General features: G+C 39.9%; 1 protein-coding gene across 1 annotated transcript; it reads left to right on the forward strand.

Annotated features, from left to right (window-relative positions):
* Positions 1–4572: 4572 nt before the first annotated feature.
* Positions 4573–20508, forward strand: LOC133619187 (uncharacterized). The gene is made up of 2 exons (XM_061980112.2): positions 4573–4829; positions 18569–20508. Exons 1-2 carry the CDS (start codon positions 4718–4720, stop codon positions 19705–19707), a joined length of 1251 nt encoding a protein of 416 aa, XP_061836096.1. The 5' UTR covers positions 4573–4717; the 3' UTR covers positions 19708–20508.
* The last annotated feature ends 906 nt before the right edge of the window (positions 20509–21414 follow it).

Here is a 21414-nt window from a genome sequence, read left to right on the forward strand (position 1 = left end):
TTCGTCCTGACGACATCCCCACATTTATGCCCCCTGTCACACTCTGTCCATCTCTGCGCACTTCATGTCCATGCCAAGTAAGTTTGTTTATTATTGCCACAGTTAGTGTTTTTTGTTGTTCATAGATTTTTGCCCCCGTGCAAGTCTTTTCTTTTCGTTAGTCAAGTTTGTACATCCGCCCTGAGCGCGCTTTTTGTTCTTTTGTTAGTGTAAAATAAATAATGTCTTCACCTTCACGCCATGTCTGGTCCAAATGTTCATTTGCACCACGGGAGAACAAACCACGTCAAAGTCCCAGTCTTGACACAATGGGAGACCGGGCTTTCTGCTCCACCGCTCCCAGTCTGTGGAACGCTCTCCCTGACCACCTGAGGGCATCACAGACTGTGGATGCTTTTAAAAAAAGGCTTAAAAACCCTTCTTTTTAAAAAAGCCTTTTTTTTAGATATGGTAAATGGGTTGTACTTGTATAGCGCTTTTCTGCCTTTTTTAAGGAACTCAAAGCGCTATGACACTATTTCCACATTCACTCATTAACACACACACCATACTTGCCAACCCTCCCGGATTTTCCGGGAGACTCCCGAAATTCAGCGCCTCTCCCGAAAACCTCCCGGGACAAATTTTCTCCCGAAAATCTCCCGAAATTCAGGCGGAGCTGGAGGCCACGCCCCCTCCAGCTCCATGCGGACCTGAGTGACGTGTTGAGAAGCCTGTTCTCACGTCCGCTTTCCCACAATATAAACAGCTAATGATGGAGGGCGAGTTCTTGGTTTCTTATGTGGGTTTATTGTTAGGCAGTTTCATTAACGTCCTCCCAGCGCGGTAACAACACACAACAACAGCAGTCAAGTTTTCGTCCCCCGTAAAGCAGTTTGTCTGCCGTAAACAGCAATGTTGTGACACTTTTAAACAGGACAATACTGCCATCTACTGTACATGCATATGTGACCCACCCATAATGTGTCACATTTTTGTGTTGATTTATTTATTTTATTTTGTGGTTTGAATTCGTTTTTGGAGCTGTCATTACACATTTATCAGTATTCACATTGGTCAGTAGGGGGCAGTAGGGCGTTTCTTCCCAATTGAATGCTATCACCTGCAGACCGGAAGTGTCTTGTCATTCTGATGAGAGCAACCAGTCTGTGAACAATTGAAACGTCCTGTGTGCTTTTTCCTCCTGTATAACAGGTTAGTTTTGGTGAATCAACTCACTGAATAATATCCATGTGATCTTTATAAGTTTAAGTACACATTCTGATGGTGGAGCCTAACTCTAAAGTGTTTGTGAGTTGTAGTTTGTATTTGTGAATGAATCCAGTGCACAGCTGCAGTAATCAATACAAAAAGGCGACGTGAGTGCGCAATGTTTATATAGGAACTTCTGATCCTAATTCAGACTCCCAAATTAGAGCTCCCGTTTTCTTATTGATTTTATAATGTATATTTGTATAATGTGTGTGTTCTGAAATAGTGACAGAGAATAGAACAAGGATGGACAATTCAACCCTTAACTCAACAATGAGTAGATGAGTGTTATGTGTGTGTATGTGTAAATAAATGAACACTGAAATTCAAGTATTTATTTTATTTATATATATATATATATATATATATATATGTATACACACAGAAAAAAAAATAATATATATATATATATATATATATATATATATATATATATATATATATATATATATATATATATATATATATATATATATATATACTTCGGAGGTCTCAAGGTTGGCAAGTATGACACACACATTCACACACTGATGGCCGGAGCTGCCATGCAAGGCCCTAACCACCACCCATCAGGAGCAAGGGTGAAGTGTCTTGCTCAAGGACACAACAGACGTGTCTTAGGATGGTAGAAGGCGGGGATTGAACCAGTAATCCTCAGATTGCTGGCACGGCCACTCTCCCAACTTCGCCACGTTGTCCCCTTTTTTTTTCTTTTTTTTTTTAGATATATCCATACTATTAGGCTGTTCTAGTTTTTATTTTTATTTATTTTTAACATCTTTTTATTTAAATTTTTTTAATACACTGTAACACTTTGAGGTGGTTTGCTCAATGTAAATTGCTTTTTACAAATAAAATCTATTATTATTATTATTAGCACTTGTAATGCTGACCATATATGGGCATGGATGAATAAGTGCTGATGCAATATGACACAATTATGTTTTTGTGTGTTTGTTTGGTTTCCACTTTACTCTTTTAAGCAACTTCAGTTCTGCGCTTTACTACGGTTGTTTCAAAATATAAGCTTTTTATTAAAAACAAAATTTGCCCACTGAAAAATGCAAATAGTGTAACTACATTTAAAAAAATGTAAACAACTTGTGTTCATCAACATCGATCCTATGAGGTATTTACAAATAATAGCTTTATTTATTTGAAGAAATGGTTTTCATGAACTTTAGCCAATGGAACTTTTATTGGCTAAAATTATTCCCGACGCTTCACATTTTCCACATTTTGTTACGTATCAGAATCAGAAGTACTTTATTAATCCCCGAGGGGAAATTCACATGTTCAGCACAATCCCATTCAAGAGCAGACAAACATTACAGGGAGACAGAACAGGATCAAACATTACAGGGAGACAGAACAGGATCAAACATTACAGGGAGACAGAACAGGATCGCTGACGGGTCTGCCAACTTCCGGCGCCCCTTACAAAAAAGGTGAGAAAACGCTGGGGGGAGTGAGAAAATTCCGTCTAAGCCTGGGCCCCTGCAGAGGGGGTCCAGACTGAGGCCAATGGAGAAAAAAACCTCATAGCCATAGCACACATAAACATGTGTGTAAGAGGGAAGCATCAAAGAACACAAAGGAACGTTAAAGACATTAAAAGAGCAGAGCTGATGCAACCAGACATTTCTACACACAGCCGCAAAAGTAAAACAAAAATAACAAATAATAATAATGTTGTCACACCGCGGTGAGGGAAGTCTTGTCTTGGTTTTTTCTGTCTTGTGATTTACATGTTTTATTTTGAAAAGCAACTCCTCTTGTTTCAGATCACGGGTCCTTCCTCTTGTGTCACCAGTCTGACGTCATTCCTGACCCTTGATTGTTTCCACCTGTTTCCCATTACCCTCATGTTCTTTTTAAGCCCATGCCTCCCCTTGTTCTGTGCCAGATTGGCTCGAGCTTTCGTGCCTGTCTTGCGTTCCATGTTCATGTTCATGTTCATGTTCATGTTCATGTCCATGCCTTGCCTTGTCCCACGTCTACGTCCTTGCTTCCAGAATATCCCACGCTGTAATTTTGAATTAACTTTTTCTCCTCCCTCAGAGCGACTTTTGTTATTCTACCTTTTTCTACCGCAGTGGTGAGTTATAATTTTTCCCTAATGATTTTTCCTCAAAGTTTTTGAGTGATTTTTTGTTTACATTTATTAGAATAGTAAGTTTTATAGTCTTTATTTTCTTCCTCCTGTTGGAGCGTTTTTTTGTTAAAGTTTTTTGATAACAGATACGGTGCTAATTATAATTATTTTTTTGTATTTCCTCCTTTTGGAGTGATTTTCGGTTTTTCCCTTTTGGAACATTTTGTCGATATCTATTTTTGTAATTTCATAGTATTTGACATGCACCTGGGGATAAGTTGATTGGCAACACTAAATTGGCCCTAGTGTGTGGATGTGAGTGTGAATGTTGTCTGTCTATCTGTGTTGGCCCTGCGATGAGGTGGCGACTTGTCCAGGGTGTACCCCGCCTTCCGCCCGATTGTAGCTGAGATAGGCTCCAGCGCCCCCCGCGACCCCAAAGGGAATAAGCGGTAGAAAATGGATGGATGAATTTACTCGGCTCTGGAGGCTTAAAGAGTTTTTCAAAATAAAAGCTTTATTTGGAATCACATCTCTGCATCTGAGTCCCTTCCTTCGTCCAAGCCTGACAAATGTGTTATTATAAGCCAATTGCTTAAAACACACAAACTAACACCAAAAAAAACAACATCAATCAAATATTGTTCATTTTAAAATACAAACATGATTTTTTTGTGTGTGTTAAAATGGAAATGACTAGTTTAAAAAAAAAGATTTGCTTTTGTATTTTTATTTTATTTTTTTTAAACAATTGAAATCCCTTGTAAGCACAAACAGAAAAAAGACCACAAAATGGTGTTTATTTTTAACACGGCACTTCAAGGACCGACGGAATTTTTTATTTCCATTTTCGAGAACCGGAAGTAGCGATTTAAAGCCGTGTGATATGTGCGTAGAGATTTCTGTAAGTGTCAGTCTTCGTTGTACCATGTCTATGATTATTTCTGTGTAGTATTCCCAAAGAGATTTAAGCCACGCACAAGGCTACCGTATTTCCTATCCCCGCTTTTACTTTGAAAATTAAAATACTTCCGGTGTCCGTCAGTTTTTCCCGTTTCTTTTCATTGGGGATTTTTAAATATGTTGTATGAAATATAAAATCAAAATCAAACAGTTTATTTTTTTTTTCTTCATTTTTTTTTTTTTTTTGTAAAACTGTAATCACTCAGGAAGAAAAAGATGCGCAAACGCCGTATTTGCAACGCGCATGCGCGTGTTGACGAACCAAGATGGCAGACTAGGCTGATGTCGCTTTCCCGGAGAAGTTTTAAAAATAGTCTCAGCGAATATAGCAACAAATACCTCAAATAATCGTCTTTTTTAAAGCCTAAGTTGAGTTATGTGAAGTGAAGATTGAAGACGTGATAGAAGATGGACGACTACTGCTATGCTAAGATGGCGACGTCATGTAAAAGAGAACATGAAAAAGAATCAACTTCCAGCAAATCACCAACGGAGATAAAGATAAAAACTGAAGATAAAGGTGAGTGAGTTGATTGTTTAAAAAAATATATATATATTTCAAGTCTGAAAAATGTGTTGAGTAATTAGCCGACTTGGTTGAAGAATGTAAACAAAGAGCCGCCATGATTGTTAGCTTGAAGAAGGAAGTGGAGTTTCATCCATCCATTTTCCTACCGCTTGTCCCTTTTGGGGTCGCGGGGGGTGCTGGAGCCTATCTCAGCTGCATTAGGGCGGAAGGCGGGGCAAGTCGCCACCTCATCACGGGGCCAACACAGATAGACAGACAACATTCACACACTAGGGACCATTTAGTGTTGCCAATCAACTTATCCCCAGGTGCATGTCTTTGGAGGTGGGAGGAGCTTATCCCCAGGTGCATGTCTTTGGAGGTGGGAGGGGCCTATCCCCAGTGCATGTCTTTGGAAGTGGGAGGGGCCTATCCCCAGGTGCATATCTTTGGAGGTGGGTGGAAGCCGGAGGGCATACTTGCCAACCCTCCCGGATTTTCCGGGAGACTCCCGAAATTCAGCGCCTCTCCCGAAAACCTCCCGGGACAAATTTTCTCCCCAAAATCTCCCAAAATTCAGGCGGAGCTGGAAGCCACGCCCCCTCCAGCTCCATGCGGACCCGAGTGACGTCAGGTGCGCAACACCACGTAAATCGTTGGCCAACCAAAAAGTAGCCCCAGTACGCTATAGCCAACATTCACCAGGAGATGGCAACAGACAAACATAGATCACTCTATTACATTATTCCCCTTTTAGAAATGTATAGAAGTTACTCAAAATAAATAAACAACCCAACCAAAAAATGCAGCAGCTCAATTAAAAAACTCTACTTAAGCCACATTCTTTTTTTTTTTTTTAGTACTGAACTCTTAACCCTCATTTGTAAACAATAACATGCGTATTATACAAACAGTATTTGTACACCTTTAACACAGATTTTTATACTGTCTTCAGAGATTCAGTTTTTTTGGTGGTACTCGAAACCTTTCTGGGTACCTGCGAAAGGGTGTTCAGCATGGTTGGAAAAATAGTAACAGAGAATAGAACAAGGATGGACAATTCAACCCTTAACTCAACAATGAGTAGATGAGTGTTATGTGTGTGTGTATATGTGTAAATAAATGAACACTGAAATTCAAGTATTTCTTTTATTTATATATATATATATATATATATATATATATATAAGAAATACTTGACTTTCAGTGAATTCTAGCTGTATATATATTTATCTTATTATATATATATATATATATATATATATATATATATATATATATATATATATAAGAAATACTTGACTTTCAGTGAATTCTAGCTGTATATATATTTATCTTATTATATATATATATATATATATATATATATATATATATATATATATATATAAGAAATACTTGACTTTCAGTGAATTCTAGCTGTATATATATTTATTTTATTATATATATATATATATATATATATATATATATATATATATATCCATCCATCTATCCATATATAATAAAATAAATATATATACAGCTAGAATTCACTGAAAGTCAAGTATTTCTTATATATATATATATATATATATATATATATATATATATATATATATATATATATATATATATGAAATACTTGACTTAGTGAATTCTAGCTGTAAATATACTCCTCCCCTCTTAGCCCCGCCCCCAACCACGAACCCACCCCACACCGACCCCCCCCCACCTCCCGAAATCGGAGGTCTCAAGGTTGGCAAGTATGCCGGTGGGAACCCACGCAGTCACGGGGAGAACATGCAAACTCCACACAGAAAGATCCCGAGCCCGGGATTGAACTCTGGACCTTTGTATTGTGAGACACATGCACTAACCCCTGGTCTACCGTGCTTAAAAATATGCTTTAGATCAGGGGTCGGGAACATTTTTGGCTGAGAGAGCCATGAATATTTTAAAATGTATTTCCGTGTGAACCATGTAATATTTTATATACAACACTGAATACAACTAAATGCGTGCATTTTAAGTAAGACCAATATTTTTAGAGTATAATAAGTCTCTTAACCTTTGTAATAATATTGTTATTCTGAAGCTAACCAATAATAAAATAAAATACTTCTTACCATGAATGCCACCCTCCTGTACCCCGGAGGACCGCTGGGATTGGCTGAGCCGCCCACAACCTTGAACGGGTGCGGTAGAAAACGGATGGATGGATTAAAATGCATGTTTTATATCTTGAACGTTATTTTCAACACTGTGATTTCCAACGGAATTATTCATTATGTATCGTAGGTCGGTAGGTTTTTATTGTCATTGCACAAGTACAACGAAACTTTGTTTTCAGCACAAACCCGTTCAAGATGAGACAAACAAACAGTGTACAGGGTTACAGAACAGGAACGCTGATGGGTCGTCACAAGGCGCCCCGTAAAAGATGGGAAAAAGGTCAACGCTGGGGAAGGATGAGTAACAAAAAATACAATCTAGTCTGGAGTGGCAAAAAACCTCCATAGCAAAGCACATATACATATTACAACGTACATCTCCAGATATCTAGCAACAGAGGGAAGGGAGTGGGGGGCCATGGTGGCAGGCTGCAGCTCTTCGGGCGCTGCCCCTCCGTCCATTACCCCTAAGGCAGGGGTCGGCAACCCGCGGCTCTAGAGCCTCTTTAGCGCCGCCCTAGTGGCTCTCTGGAGCTTTTTCAGAAATGTATGAAAAATGGAAAAAGATGAGGGGAAAACAATCTATTTTTTGTTTTAATATGGTTTCTGTAGGAGGACAAACATGACACAAACCTCCCTAATTGTTATAAATCACACTGTTTATATTAAACATGCTTCACTGATTCGAGTATTTGGCGAGCGCCGTTTTGTCCTACTAATTTTGGCGGTCCTTGAACTCACCGTAGTTTGTTTACATGTATAACTTTCTAGGACGTGTTTTATGCCACTTCTTTTTCTGTCTCATTTTGTCCACCAAACTTTTAAGGTTGTGCATGAAAGGTGAGTTTTGTTGATGTTATTGACTTGTTGGAGTGCTAATCAGACATATTTGGTCACTGCATGACTGCAAGCTAATCGATGCTAACATGCTATTTAGGCTAGCTATATGTACATATTGCATCATAATGCCTCATTTGTAGCTATATTTGAGGTCATTTAGTTTCCTTTAAGTCCTCTTAATTCAATTTATATCTCATGACACACTATCTGTATGTAATATGGCTTTTAATTTTTTGCGGCTCCAGACAGATTTTTTTTTGTATTTTTGGTCCAATATGGCTTCTTCAACATTTTGGGTTGCCGACCCCTGCCCTAAGGGATTCGCGTCAAAGGCGTTGGATGGGGAGTGTGGTATGTGTGTGTGGCGTACATTTGTGTGTGTGTGTGTAAGCCTGCCGCGTGTCTCTGTTCTGCGGCCTTGATGTCGTGCAGCCGATAGTCAGTCCAAAGTCAACAACAACAACAACAGGTGTGTTATCGTGTTAAGCAATGTCAGCGAAGATTTATCTGAGAGCCAGATGCACGTCAGGGACTGAAAATACATCAAATGTATTGTTACAATAAAATGTTTTTTTTTAATCGAAAAGGCATACGGTACATATCATTGTATATTTCTACAAGAAATACATTTTTTAGATGCTAATACTTCTTTCTCAAAAAATTTGAGAGTTAAGGATTGGGTCAACTGTAAAATTTAATGTCAGGTTCAAACACTGATGACATCTATTAAACAGACAAAGAAGCAAGGAATTAAACAGAGACCAAATTAAATTCAGCTCATTGAGGAGAAACGTCTGGGCTGTACTCTTGTACAGTGTCCCACCACGCTCTGACGAAAGATTGTACGCCTCCTCTTTTATTTGGACTTTCCCTGATTACATGGCAACAGCTGTTTCTAAAGGAAGGGGGTCGTAAACAGCTGTCGCCTTTGGTTACAAAACAGTTCAAAGAAAAGGGGCCTGCTTCCTCTCCGGTTTGGCGATCTCGGGCCAGGACAAATCTTCCTGTGGATTACAATAGATCAAAGAAACCGACACCTTCATGTCGCTTCCCATCCTACACAGTGGAGTTTTACAAGCCTTCTTCTTGGTAAGATCAAAGACAGCTTTTGTCTGCTCGCCAGGAACTCATTGAAACACAACGTTTTGTGATAACGTAGATACAATTATTCTGACATTTAAAGGGGAACATTATCACCAGACCTATGTAAGCGTCAATATATACCTTGATGTTGCAGAAAAAAGACCATATATTTTTTTAACCGATTTCCGAACTCTAAATGGGTGAATTTTGGCGAATTAAACGCCTTTCTGTTATTCGCTCTCGGAGCGATGACGTCACAACGGGAAGCAATCCGCCATTTTCTCAAACACCGAGTCAAATCAGCTCTGTTATTTTCCGTTTTTTTCGACTGTTTTCCGTACCTTGGAGACATCATGCCTCGTCGGTGTGTTGTCGGAGGGTGTAACAACACCAACAGGGACGGATTCAAGTTGCACCAGTGGCCCAAAGATGCCAAAGTGGCAAGAAATTGGACGTTTGTTCCGCACACTTTACCGACGAAAGCTATGCTACGACAGAGATGGCAAGAATGTGTGGATATCCTGCGACACTCAAAGCAGATGCATTTCCAACCATAAAGTCAAAGAAATCTGCCGCCAGACCCCCATTGAATCTGCCGGAGTGTGTGAGCAATTCAGGGACAAAGGACATCGGTAGCACGGCAAGCAAAGGCGGCAGTTTGTTCCCGCAGACGAGCGAGCTAAACCCCCTGGATGTCTTGGCTCACACCGTCCCTTATGCCACCGAAGATGATCAAGAGAAGAATATCGACCCTAGCTTCCCTGGCCTGCTGACATCAACTCCAAAACTGGACAGATCAGCTTTCAGGAAAAGAGAGCGGATGAGGGTATGTCTACAGAATATATTAATTGATGAAAATTGGGCTGTCTGCACTCTCAAAGTGCATGTTGTTGCCAAATGTATTTCATATGCTGTAAACCTAGTTCATAGTTGTTAGTTTCCTGTAATGCCAAACAAACACATACCAATCGTTGGTTAGAAGGCGATCGCCAAATTCGTCCTCGCTTTCTCCCGTGTCGCTGGCTGTCGTGTCGTTTTCGTGGGTTTCGCTTGCATACGGTTCAAACCGATATGGCTCAATAGCTTCAGTTTCTTCTTCAATTTGGTTTTCGCTACCTGCCTCCACACTACAACCATCCGTTTCAATACATGCGTAATCTGTTGAATCACTTAAGCCGCTGAAATCCGAGTCTGAATCCGAGCTAATGTCGCTATAGCTTGCTGTTCTTTCCGCCATGTTTGTTTGTGTTGGCTTCACTATGTGACGTCACAGGAAAATGGACGGGTGTATATAACGATGGTTAAAATCAGGCACTTTGAAGCTTTTTTTTAGGGATATTGCGTGATGGGTAAAATTTTGAAAAAAACTTCGAAAAATATAATAAGCCACTGGGAACTGATTTTTGATGTTTTAACCCTTCTGAAATTGTGATAATGTTCCCCTTTAACAAGATTTTTGTTTTGCATTCTAACATGTAAAAATGGTCTCCTTCTTAGTGCCTAGCAATGCAGCTAATAGGAGCAATCAATTCGAACCTATAATCACTTTAAAAATGCATTCAAAAACCGCCAGTCTGGTGCATTCTGTGTTTTTACAGCTTGCAACAGACGGACTGCCACATCCACGGCATAGGCGTCGCCTCCATAATGCGCGAATGTCTCAGCTTCAGTTGACATTCATTTCACTTATCGTTTTTCCTCGATTATAATGTTTTTATAATCGTGAGAAGCCATAATCCAATACAAATTTCGACGAATGCTAAGCCTGACTGTGTCAGAACTTGGACTGTGGAGTTTGTTTTCCCGAGATGCAATTGAACTTGGATCGGACATGGCTTGAAGGTGGGTACATGATTTATCTTAAACACTAACAAACTACAAAACAGAAGCAAACAAAAGGCGCGAACAATGGCGGAGGTAAAAAAACTTGGCGAATGAAAACAAAACTTGCTCTAAGGCAGAAACTGTGAACACGAAATAAAAACACTTACTGTGGCTTGATACGAGAGGATAGCAGGGTTAGAAAAGATATGACACCAGGATGAACAACAGAAAATGAAAAGCTTAAATAACACAGACATGATTAACAACAGGTGCGTGACATGACAGGTGAAAACTAATGGGTTGCTATGGTGACAAACAAGAGTGCATAATGAGTCCAAACGTGGAACAGGTGAAACTAATGGGTAACCATGGAAACAAGACAAGGGAGTGAAAAGCCAGAAACTAAAGAGTCAATAACTAAACAAAACAAAACATGACTAAAACAAAACATGATTACACAGACATGACAGACTGTGTTCACACAGCTGCGTGTTCTCATCCGAGAGGACGAGCCAGCGAAAGTTCCAGAAAACCTGGCACCTTTCCGTGGCGTCAGAGGTGATCTCTCCTGTGGGAACCATGTCTGTGTGGCAGTGGGGATTAGGGATGTCCCGATCCAGGTTTTTGCACTTCCGATCCAATACCCATATTGTTTTTGCATTTCCGATCCGATACCGATACTGACCGATACTGGCCTATCCGAGCATGTATTAAAGTTTAAAGTTATTTAGCCTACTTAGTTGTCAGAATCATGTTGAAAAGGGTTTTAGTACTCTTGATAACAACTAGCCAGCTGAATTAGGGGAGTTTGAATAATACACAATGGTTGGTAACAAGAAACTGACTTGTTTATTCAAGGATAAACACAAAATAGACAAAATTATACATGACAAACAGAAATGGCATCATTGAACTAGGGCTGGGCGATATGGCCTTTTTTTAATATTGCGATATTTTAAGGCCATATTGCGATACACAATATATATCTCGATATTTTGCCTTAGCCTTGAATGAACACTTGATGCATATAATCACAGCAGTATGATGATTCTATTCGTTTTGATTGATTGATTGAGACTTTTATTAGTAGGTTGCACAGTGAAGTACATATTCCGTACAATTGACCACTAAATGGTAACACCCCAATAAGTTTTTCAACTTGTTTAAGTCGGGGTCCACTTAAATTGATTCATGATACAGATATATACTATCAGATATCAATCAATCAATCAATCAATGTTTATTTATATAGCCCTAAATCACAAGTGTCTCAAAGGGCTGCACAAGCCACAACGACATCCTCGGTATAGCCCACATAAGGGCAAGGAAAAACTCACCCCAGTGGGACGTCGATGTGAATGACTATGAGAAACCTTGGAGAGGACCGCATATGTGGGTAACCCCCCCCCCCCCTAGGGAGACCGAATGCAATGGATGTCGAGTGGGTCTAACATAATATTGTGAGAGTCCAGTCCATAGTGGATCCAGCATAACAGTAAGAGTCCAGTCCACAGTGGGGTCAGCAGGAAACCATCCCGAGCGGAGACGGGTCAGCAGCGCAGAGATGTTCCCAACCGATATACAGGCGAGCGGTCCACCCCGGGTCCCGACCCTGGACAGCCAGCACCCCATCCATGGCCACCGGATCTGTGTGTCTCCCCTTCCACAAGGGATAGGGGGGAGCAGAGGAGAAAAGAAAAGAAACGGCAGATCAACTGGTCTAAAAAAAGGGGGGCTATTCAAAGGCTAGAGTATACAAATGAGTTTTGAGATGGGACTTAAATGTTTCTACTGAGGTAGCATCTCTAACTGTTACTATCATCATAATACAGTCATCACACAAGATAATCACATTGAATTATTTACATTATTTATAATCCAGGGTGTGGAGGGGGGCGCCGGATGTAAGTGTCAAAAAGATAGCCAAAAGAGTTTGATATGAGAATAAATCTAAAGTTAAAATATAGGGTAGAAATGCACCCATTTGCAGGAAATGTAGTCTTGATTTTCAAAATTTTCTTTCAAGGCTTGCATGTCTACATTAAAACATTCTTCTTCATACTGCATTAATATATGCTACTTTTAAACTTTCATGCAGAGAAGGAAATCACAACTAAAAAAATCACAAATTTTTTCATACGGGTGTTGATGTGGACATTTTTGCCTCAGCATTTTGATGGTGTGGACGTGTGGCACCGAATGGAGATAAGCGTCTCGACAGACGTCACAATATTTGAACAATGATGACGAAAACTGTTGTCTCTGTCGTGTCCGTGTGTCGAAAATTGTTATGCGCTTATTTTTTTATTTGATTTTGTGCGTGGCATAGATTTTCGTGCGCAGAGGACGCTTGAGCAGGCGCGCACCTTAGCGGCTGCGCTAGCATCACAGCTAACGTTAGCCATGCCGCTACCTCGCTCTCTGCTGGGAGAGGACGTATACGTTTGTGACGTATGACGTGACAGTATGTGACGTATGACGTGACAGTATGTGACGTGTGACGTGACAGTATGTGACGTGTGTAAGAAGGTGCGCTCGCTGTCTGTGAGAGGGAGACACAGGAAAGAGTGAGAAGAGCCTGTCGTGTAATGCCAGCAGCTAAAAGCAACTGCGTGAGAATTGTGGATGTGTTGAAGGTGTGCTGGAAAATGCGGAACGGAAATTAGGGAGCAGCAGAAAAGTGGAATGTATTATTTAAATCGGTGCGTTGGAAAACACGGACCGGAGTTTTTTTTTAACTGGATCTGGATCGGCATTATCCCATGCCTTGCCGATACGCAATTTTTGGCAAATATCGGCAGCCGATCCGATCCAAATATCGGATCGGGACATCCCTAGTGGGGATATGCACTGGAACTCCCTGCGCTTTGAGGGCATGAGACCGACCTTTGGCCAGGTTACACGAGGGCCATAGTCGTCGTCGAAGTCAAGCGACGCTCCATGGGTTTAGTTTGGTGGGCGGGCGGGCGGGCATGGACAGAGTCATTAGACTTAGACTTCCTTTTATTGTCATTCAAATTTGAACTTTACAGTACAGTTAAGTTGTTGCATTAGTGTCAGAATAATTGTATCTAAGTTATCACAAAACTTTGTGTTCCCATGAGTTCCCGGCGAGGAGACAAAAGCTGTCTTTGATCCTACCAATCAAAAAGCTTGTAAAACTCCACTGTGTACGGTGGGAAGCGACATGAAGGTGTTGGTTTCTTTGATCTGTTGTGATCCACGGGAAGATCTTGTCTTGACCCGAGATCTACAAAGCAGAGAGGAAGCAGGACCTGACGCAAGTTCCAGGCATCTTTTCTTTGAACTGTTTTGTGACCGAGTGCAACAGCTTTTTACGACCCCATCTCCCCTTAGAACAGCGTTTCTCAAAGTGTGGGGCGCGCCCCACTGGTGGGGAATAGAGACATGACAGGTGGGGCGCGAGGAACGGGAGGAAATTTCACTTAAAAAATGTTTTTTATTATTATATTCTTAGATTTTTTTTTTACTATGCTTTCATTTTCTATAGACACTGTAAATCACTTTGTGAGTCTGTCTGTGGAATCCGCTATATAAATAAATGGAAATTACCGGTACTTATTTTTACTGTAGGCTTTAAATTTCTCGGTAGGAGCGAAAGTTTGACAGACATAGCAACAGTAACTAATGGGGGCGGGGCTAAGCGGAACAAACTTTCGCGCGGATGGGTAGCAGGCTAATGTGTGGATCACAATTACACAAATATATACATTTGTGACTCGCACCTCAAAGGTCGTCGAGCCAGAGCCAGCGCCTGCAGAGAAACACAAATGTGACGGGCACACACTGTGTCATTCACCGGGAAGCACTCGCGTCAAGGCAGCTCAGCCCCGAACTCAATGAGGTTTTAACAGATGTTGTGAGCGCGGTAAATTTGATCAAAACACGACCACTGAAAGTGCGACTGTTCTCTGCACTGTGTGAGGAAATGGGAGCTGATCATACAGCCGTGCTGTTTCACAGTGAAGCAAGGTGGTGTTTGTGTGTGTCTTTTGCCCACTTTTCCCTCTCCCGGGGAAAAGTGCTGTCACTTGCCCTGTCTTGCCAAATGCATAGCTCCTCCTTTTTTGTTGTTGCAAAGATTGCAAAGTGGCACTATTATTTGATTTATTATTGAACTTGATGCAAGTTATAACACTTTTTTTGATTTATTATTGAACTTAATGCAAGTTATAACACTTTTGTTTTATTTATTATTGAACTTGATGCAAGTTATAACACTTTTTTTGATTTATTATTGAACTTGATGCAAGTTATTTGATTTATTATTGAACTTGATGCAAGTTATAACACTTTTATTTGATTTATTATTGAACTTGATGCAAGTTATAACACTTTTTTTGATTTATTATTGAACGTGATGCAAGTTATAACACTTTTTTTGATTTATTATTGAACGTGATGCAAGTTATAACACTTTTTTTGATTTATTATTGAACTTGATGCAAGTTATAACACTTTTATTTGATTTATTATTGAACTTGATGCAAGTTATAACACTTTTTTTGATTTATTATTGAACGTGATGCAAGTTATAACACTTTTTTTGATTTATTATTGAACTTGATGCAAGTTATAACACTTTTTTTTATTATTATTGAACGTGATGCAAGTTATAACACTTTTTTTGATTTATTATTGAACTTGATGCAAGTTATAACACTTTTATTTGATTTATTATTGAACTTGATGCAAGTTATAACACTTTTTTTGATTTATTATTGAACGTGATGCAAGTTATAACACTTTTTTTGATTTATTATTGAACTTGATGCAAGTTATAACACTTTTTTTTATTTATTATTGAACTTGATGGAAGTTATTTTATTTATTATTGAACTTGATGCAAGTTATACCACAGCTGCACAGTTATTTTATTTATTATTGAACTTGATGTTATTTTATGTTATTGAGTTTGAATGTATACAACTTGATGTTCAATAAATTTGAAAATGTTAAAGCTTGGCATTAGCGCTCTGTTGGGGCGATGGGGGCAGGTGGGGCTTGAAAACTCCCCCTTGTCCAAAGTGGGGGATGACAAAAAAAAGTTTGAGAACCACTGCCTTAGAAACAGCTGTTGCTATGTAATCAGGGAAAGTCCAAATAAAAGAGGAGGCGTGCAACCATTTCGTCAGAGAGTGGTGGAAGACTGTACAAGAGTACAGCCCAGACGTTTCTCCTCATGAGCCAAATTGAATCCTGTCTCTGTTTAATTCCTTGCTTCTTGTCTTGTCTAATAGATGTCATCGGGGTTTGAACCTGACAATAAGCTCGTTGTAGTGCAGGATAAAAGAGCAATAAGGTGCAGATATAAATACATAGATTACTGTACAGATAAATATATTGCACTTTTGCATATGCATCCAGGTTTATGGATGTATGTTATATTGTCTTTATATTCCAGCCAGTTAATCCGTTTTTTGGGGGGGGAATTGAGGGAATTATTTTGATGCGTTCAAGAGTCTGGAGGTTCTGCTACGGAGGCTGCGGAACCTCTTTCTAGAGTCCGGCAGTGAAAACAGTCCTTGGTGGGGGTGGGAGGAGTCTCTGCAGATTTTCTGAGCTCTGGTCAGGCAGCTGCTTTTTGCGATCTCCTGGATAGGAGGAAGAGGAGTCCTGATGATCTTTTCCGCCGTCCTCACCACTCTCTGGAGAGACTTCCAGTCTGAGGCATTGCAGGCTCCAGTCCAGACAGAGATGCTGTTGGTCAGCAGGCTCTCTATAGTGCCTCTGTAGGATGGGCGGAGGGAGCTGTGCTCTTTTTATCCTATGCAAAAAGTGCATGTGCTGCTGAGCTCTTTTTATCCTATGCAAAAAGTGCATGTGCTGCTGAGCTCTTTTTACAAGAGTAGGCACCAATGTATCATTTTTAACCGGTAAATTCCCTGATATAATGAAAATTGCAAAAGTCGTACCAATTTATAAGAATGGAGACGTACACCAGTTTACTAACTACAGACCAGTTTCATTACTTCCACAATTCTCCAAAATCTTGGAAAAATTATTCAATAGTCGATTAGATTTATTTATTAACAAAAGTGGGACTCTTGTGGAGAACCAATATGGATTCCGAGCAAATATCTCAACATCAATAGCATTAACCAAAATAACAGAAGAAATTACCAATGCAATAGATGGTAAAGAATGTGCGGCCGCAGTATTCATGGACTTAACAAAAGCATTTGACACAATTAATCATGATATTTTAATACGAAAATTAGAACGATATGGCATCAGAGGTTTGGTATTGAATTGGGTAAGAAGTTATTTAACCAACAGGAAGCAATATGTGAAGATGGGTGAAAATATGTCAACACGGCTAGATATATCCTGTGGCATACCTGCCAACTACTCCGGTTTTCCCGTAATTCGTACGGTTTTCATCAACCTATTCCGGGTTACGGTTGCAGTGATAAAAAATACGGTTTTTCATTAATTAAAAAAAAAAAAGGGTGAAAACTACGCGAATTGCACCTTGTGCAGACAAGATGTTTCGATCGGACACGGAGGAATTAGCGATGTAAAAGACCACGTTGGGACAAAAAAACACAAGTCTAATGCCGTTGCTAGCGATACAAGTGGAAAACTTTCAACGTTTTTCGTCGCCCAAACAGATTCTTTGGATGTGATAAATGCCGAAGTTTTATTTACGGAGGCAATAATTGAGCATGGACTTCCAATCGCACTGGCTGATCACATGGGACAGTTAAATGTTTGTAATGCAACCTTTAAAAATCATTACGCGGTGATCGCGGTCCCAAAAATAAACTTTTCTTGCATGATAATGTCCAGAAAAATTTGCTTTATATTACTATAGAGTCCTTTTAACGAATGAGTTTGATGGTTTAACACAAACCTTAAATGAAAGAAGTCCTTTGTTCTCCTGCAGCATGCATGCACTTTGGCCTTGCTTCGTGTTTGGTGCGCAATCCTGTTGGCTGTATTTCACAGCACGACATACTGTTAAAAGTGTTTATACTATTTATGCTTTCAAGTCCAAGTTGAAGAAATCTTGTTAAATGTTGACAGCATAACTACCAAATTACAGAAGTATGTCCTTAATATTTTTGCAGTGCTATTTCTGTTGAAAAGTTCAAATGATTACATTAGAGATGTGATGTGCCACTTTTCAAGTGTCTGATGGCTTAAATTAATTTTCATTAATTTTTCATATTTTGAATTCTTTTGAAAGGCTTACAAAAAAACTACATTTGAATTGTAATTCCATGCTATTGACAGGACTATTAATTTTAATGAAGTTAGCTTACCATGTTTACAGTATGATAATTGTGATAGAAATGTGAATTTTAGGCACAGAATATTTTTTACAATTGAACAAGGCAGTAGATTATACAAGCTTGGACAGAAAGTTAATAATGACACCAATTTTTTTTTCCAATGGAATTGTTTAGTACTGTTTTACCATTTGTTTACTGTAAAAAGTGTTTATACTTCCAATTAACAAATTGAAGTCTTGTGAAAGGTTGACAGGATAACTGGCATTAACTGTCAAAATAATTTCAAACTATTGAAGTTAGCTTACAGAATAAACATGTCAATCAACCCATATGATTTTTGCTGTAATATTTTTGTTTTGAAAAGTCACTGTGACTGATAGAAAAGTGATGGTTTTAGCAGCATTTTAACCTGTCTGAATGCTAATAATCATTTTGCGTCGGAAGCCCCCCTGAACCCCCCACCAGGACTTTGTCCTGAACCTACCGGGGCCTGCGGCCCTTGGACCCTGGCTACTAGGTTTTTATGATTTCAAAAGTTGGCAGGTATGGGACTATGTTACAGACTTTTGTGTGTTTGTGTTGTGTCCCGCAGACGACCAGCAGCTGATTGGTTATCCAGAAGAACTTACTCCTCGGCCACAGGTGGGGAGCTCCACTTTGAAGCAGGAGGATCCACAGCCACCCCACATTAAAGAAGAAGAAGAAGAGGAGGAACTCTGGATCACTCAGGAGGCTGATCTCACCAAGTTGCCACTGACCATTGTCTCTGTGAAGACTGAAGACGACGAAGAGAAACCACAACTAGAGAACCTCTTAGCGCCACTATCAGATAGTGAGACTGAAGATGGGCTTGAGGAACCTTTCAGCAGCGATACAGACTGGGATTGTGAAATGAGGACGCACACTAACAACGGACACTCTGAACGCTCTAAAAAGAAGAGTTGTAAAAAAGGTTTGAGCTGCTCAGTTTGTGCTAAAGTCTTCACACACAAGGGCAATCTCACTCAACACATGAGAACGCACACAGGAGAAAAACCATTCATTTGTTCAGTTTGTGGTAAAAGCTTTTCTCTAAAGAGACATTTGGATGACCACATGAGAACGCACGCAGGAGAAAAAACCTTTATTTGCTCACTCTGTGGTAAAAGCTTTTTTACCAAATCAGGTTTGACAGGACACACAACGAAACACACGAGAGAAAAAACCTTAAGTTGTGATGTTTGTGGTAAAAGGTTCCTTTACAACGCAGATATGTTGAGACACATAAGAACACACACCGGCGAAAAACCGTTCAGGTGTTCAGTTTGTGGTAAGAGCTATACTAAAAGCAACATTTTGTCTGATCACATGAGAACGCACACGGGAGAAAAACCCTTTAGTTGCTCAGTTTGTAACGAAAGTTTTGTTTCCAAGAAACATTTGAATTTTCACGCGACGAAACACACCGGAGAAAAACCCTTCAGTTGTTCAGTTTGCCCGAGAAGATTCACCCAGAAGATAGATTTAGTACGACACTTGAGAATACACACGGGACACAAACCATTCAGTTGCTCGGTTTGTGGCAACCGATTCACTCAGAAACCAGCTATGTTAAGACATTGGAAAACGCACACGGAAGAAAAACCTTTTTGTTGCTCAGTGTGCGGTCAGAGATTCACTCGAAAAGATAATATGGTAAAACACGTGAGCATGCATACCACGAACATAAACCCTGTTGTTGTTTCTCAATGAGGATTATAGTTTAGGCAAAGTTTGATACATGCTGTAAAACTAAGAGTGTAACGATACACAAAAATTTCGGTTCGGTACGTACCTCGGTTTAGAGGTCACGGTTCGGTTCATTTTCGGTACAGTAAGAAAAAAACTAAATATGCATTTTCTGGTTACCGTATTTTCCGCACCATAAGGCGCCCTGGGTTAAAAGCCGCGCCTTCAATGAACGGCATATTTCAAAACTTTGTCCACCTATAAGCCGCCCGGTGTTGTAAGCCGCATCTAACTGCGCTAAAGGAATGTCAAAAAAACAGTCAGATAGGTCAGTCAAACTTTAATAATATATTAAAAACCAGCGTTCAAACAACTCTGTTCACTCCCAAAATGTACGCAAATGTGCAATCACAAACATACGTATATCAACATGGACAGAGCTGCGTGAAAAAAGCCACCCGGCCTCTTCGCGTAAACTTACCTTAACCACTCGCTCATCTTTTCTTCATCCATCCATCCCTTCGAGTTAGCTTTTATGATGACGCCGGCTGGAAAGGTCTCTTTTGGCAAGGTCTTCCTTTTGAATATCACCATGGGTGGAAGTTTCTGGCCATTAGCATGGCAAGCTAGAACCACAGTGAAGGATGACTTCTCATTCCCTGTGGTGCGAATATTCACCGTACGTGCTCCCGTTGTATCCACAGTGCGGTTCACAGGAATATCAAAAGTCAGTGGAACCTCGTCCATGTTGATAATGTTCTCTGGCCGGATCTTTTTTTCAGCTATCTTGTTTTTACAATATGCACGGAAAGTAGCCAGCTTTTCTTGAAAGTCTTTAGGCAGTTGCTGTGAAATAGTAGTCCGTGTGCGGATGTAGAGATTGCGTCTTTTCATGAACCGGAAACCTGTCGCTTAGTAGGAGCCATTTTGTGGTCTTTACAGATGTAAACACACAAAGGAAATGAAACGTAATATCCGCACGCTTCTTCTTCTTCTACGCGGGCGGGTGGTTGCTTACAGTAGAAGAAGAAGCGCTTCCTGTTCTATGGGGGCGGGTGCTTACCTTGGCGGTTGCTTGCGTAGAAGAAGAAGCGCTTCCTGTTCTACCGGGAAAAAAGATGGCGGCTGTTTACCGAAGTTGCGAGATCGAAACTTTATGAAAATGATCGTAATATTAATCCATATATAAAGCGCACCGGGTTAAAAGCCGCACTGTCAGCTTTTGAGTAAATTTGTGGTTTTTAGGTGCGGCTAATAGTGCGGAAAATACGGTATTTATTTACCAAATGTGTAAAGAATGGCATAACATACATATACACACAGGGTCCATTGCCAGGGTTAATGCAGTCAACATATATCAAATAAAAACTAAATAAGATAAGGCTCAGAATTGGTTTCTTAACAAAACCTTTCTACATATAAAGTGCAGCATTTCCACATATAAAGTGCAACATTAAACTGCTTCAAGTTGTTGCTCAGATGAAATAAAATGACAAAACTTTTCTTCTACATATAAAAAGTGCAACATTAAACAGTTTCAAGTCAACTCAGCCTCAGATTAACTTTTCTTTCCCCCCCCCCAGCCTTTAACCCTGGTGACTTTCACTCAACCTTCATGTTTTTTGCCAGAAAAATCAGCTTATCCACATTGTGTGCAGAAAGAGCAGACCTGCTTGCAAGTTAAAATGTCTCCAGCTGTGGAAAATAGCCTTTTACTGGGCACGGAGGTAG

The sequence above is a fragment of the Nerophis lumbriciformis genome, linkage group LG20 (genome assembly GCF_033978685.3).
Source record: "Nerophis lumbriciformis linkage group LG20, RoL_Nlum_v2.1, whole genome shotgun sequence".
Taxonomy (NCBI): Eukaryota; Metazoa; Chordata; class Actinopteri; order Syngnathiformes; family Syngnathidae; genus Nerophis; species Nerophis lumbriciformis.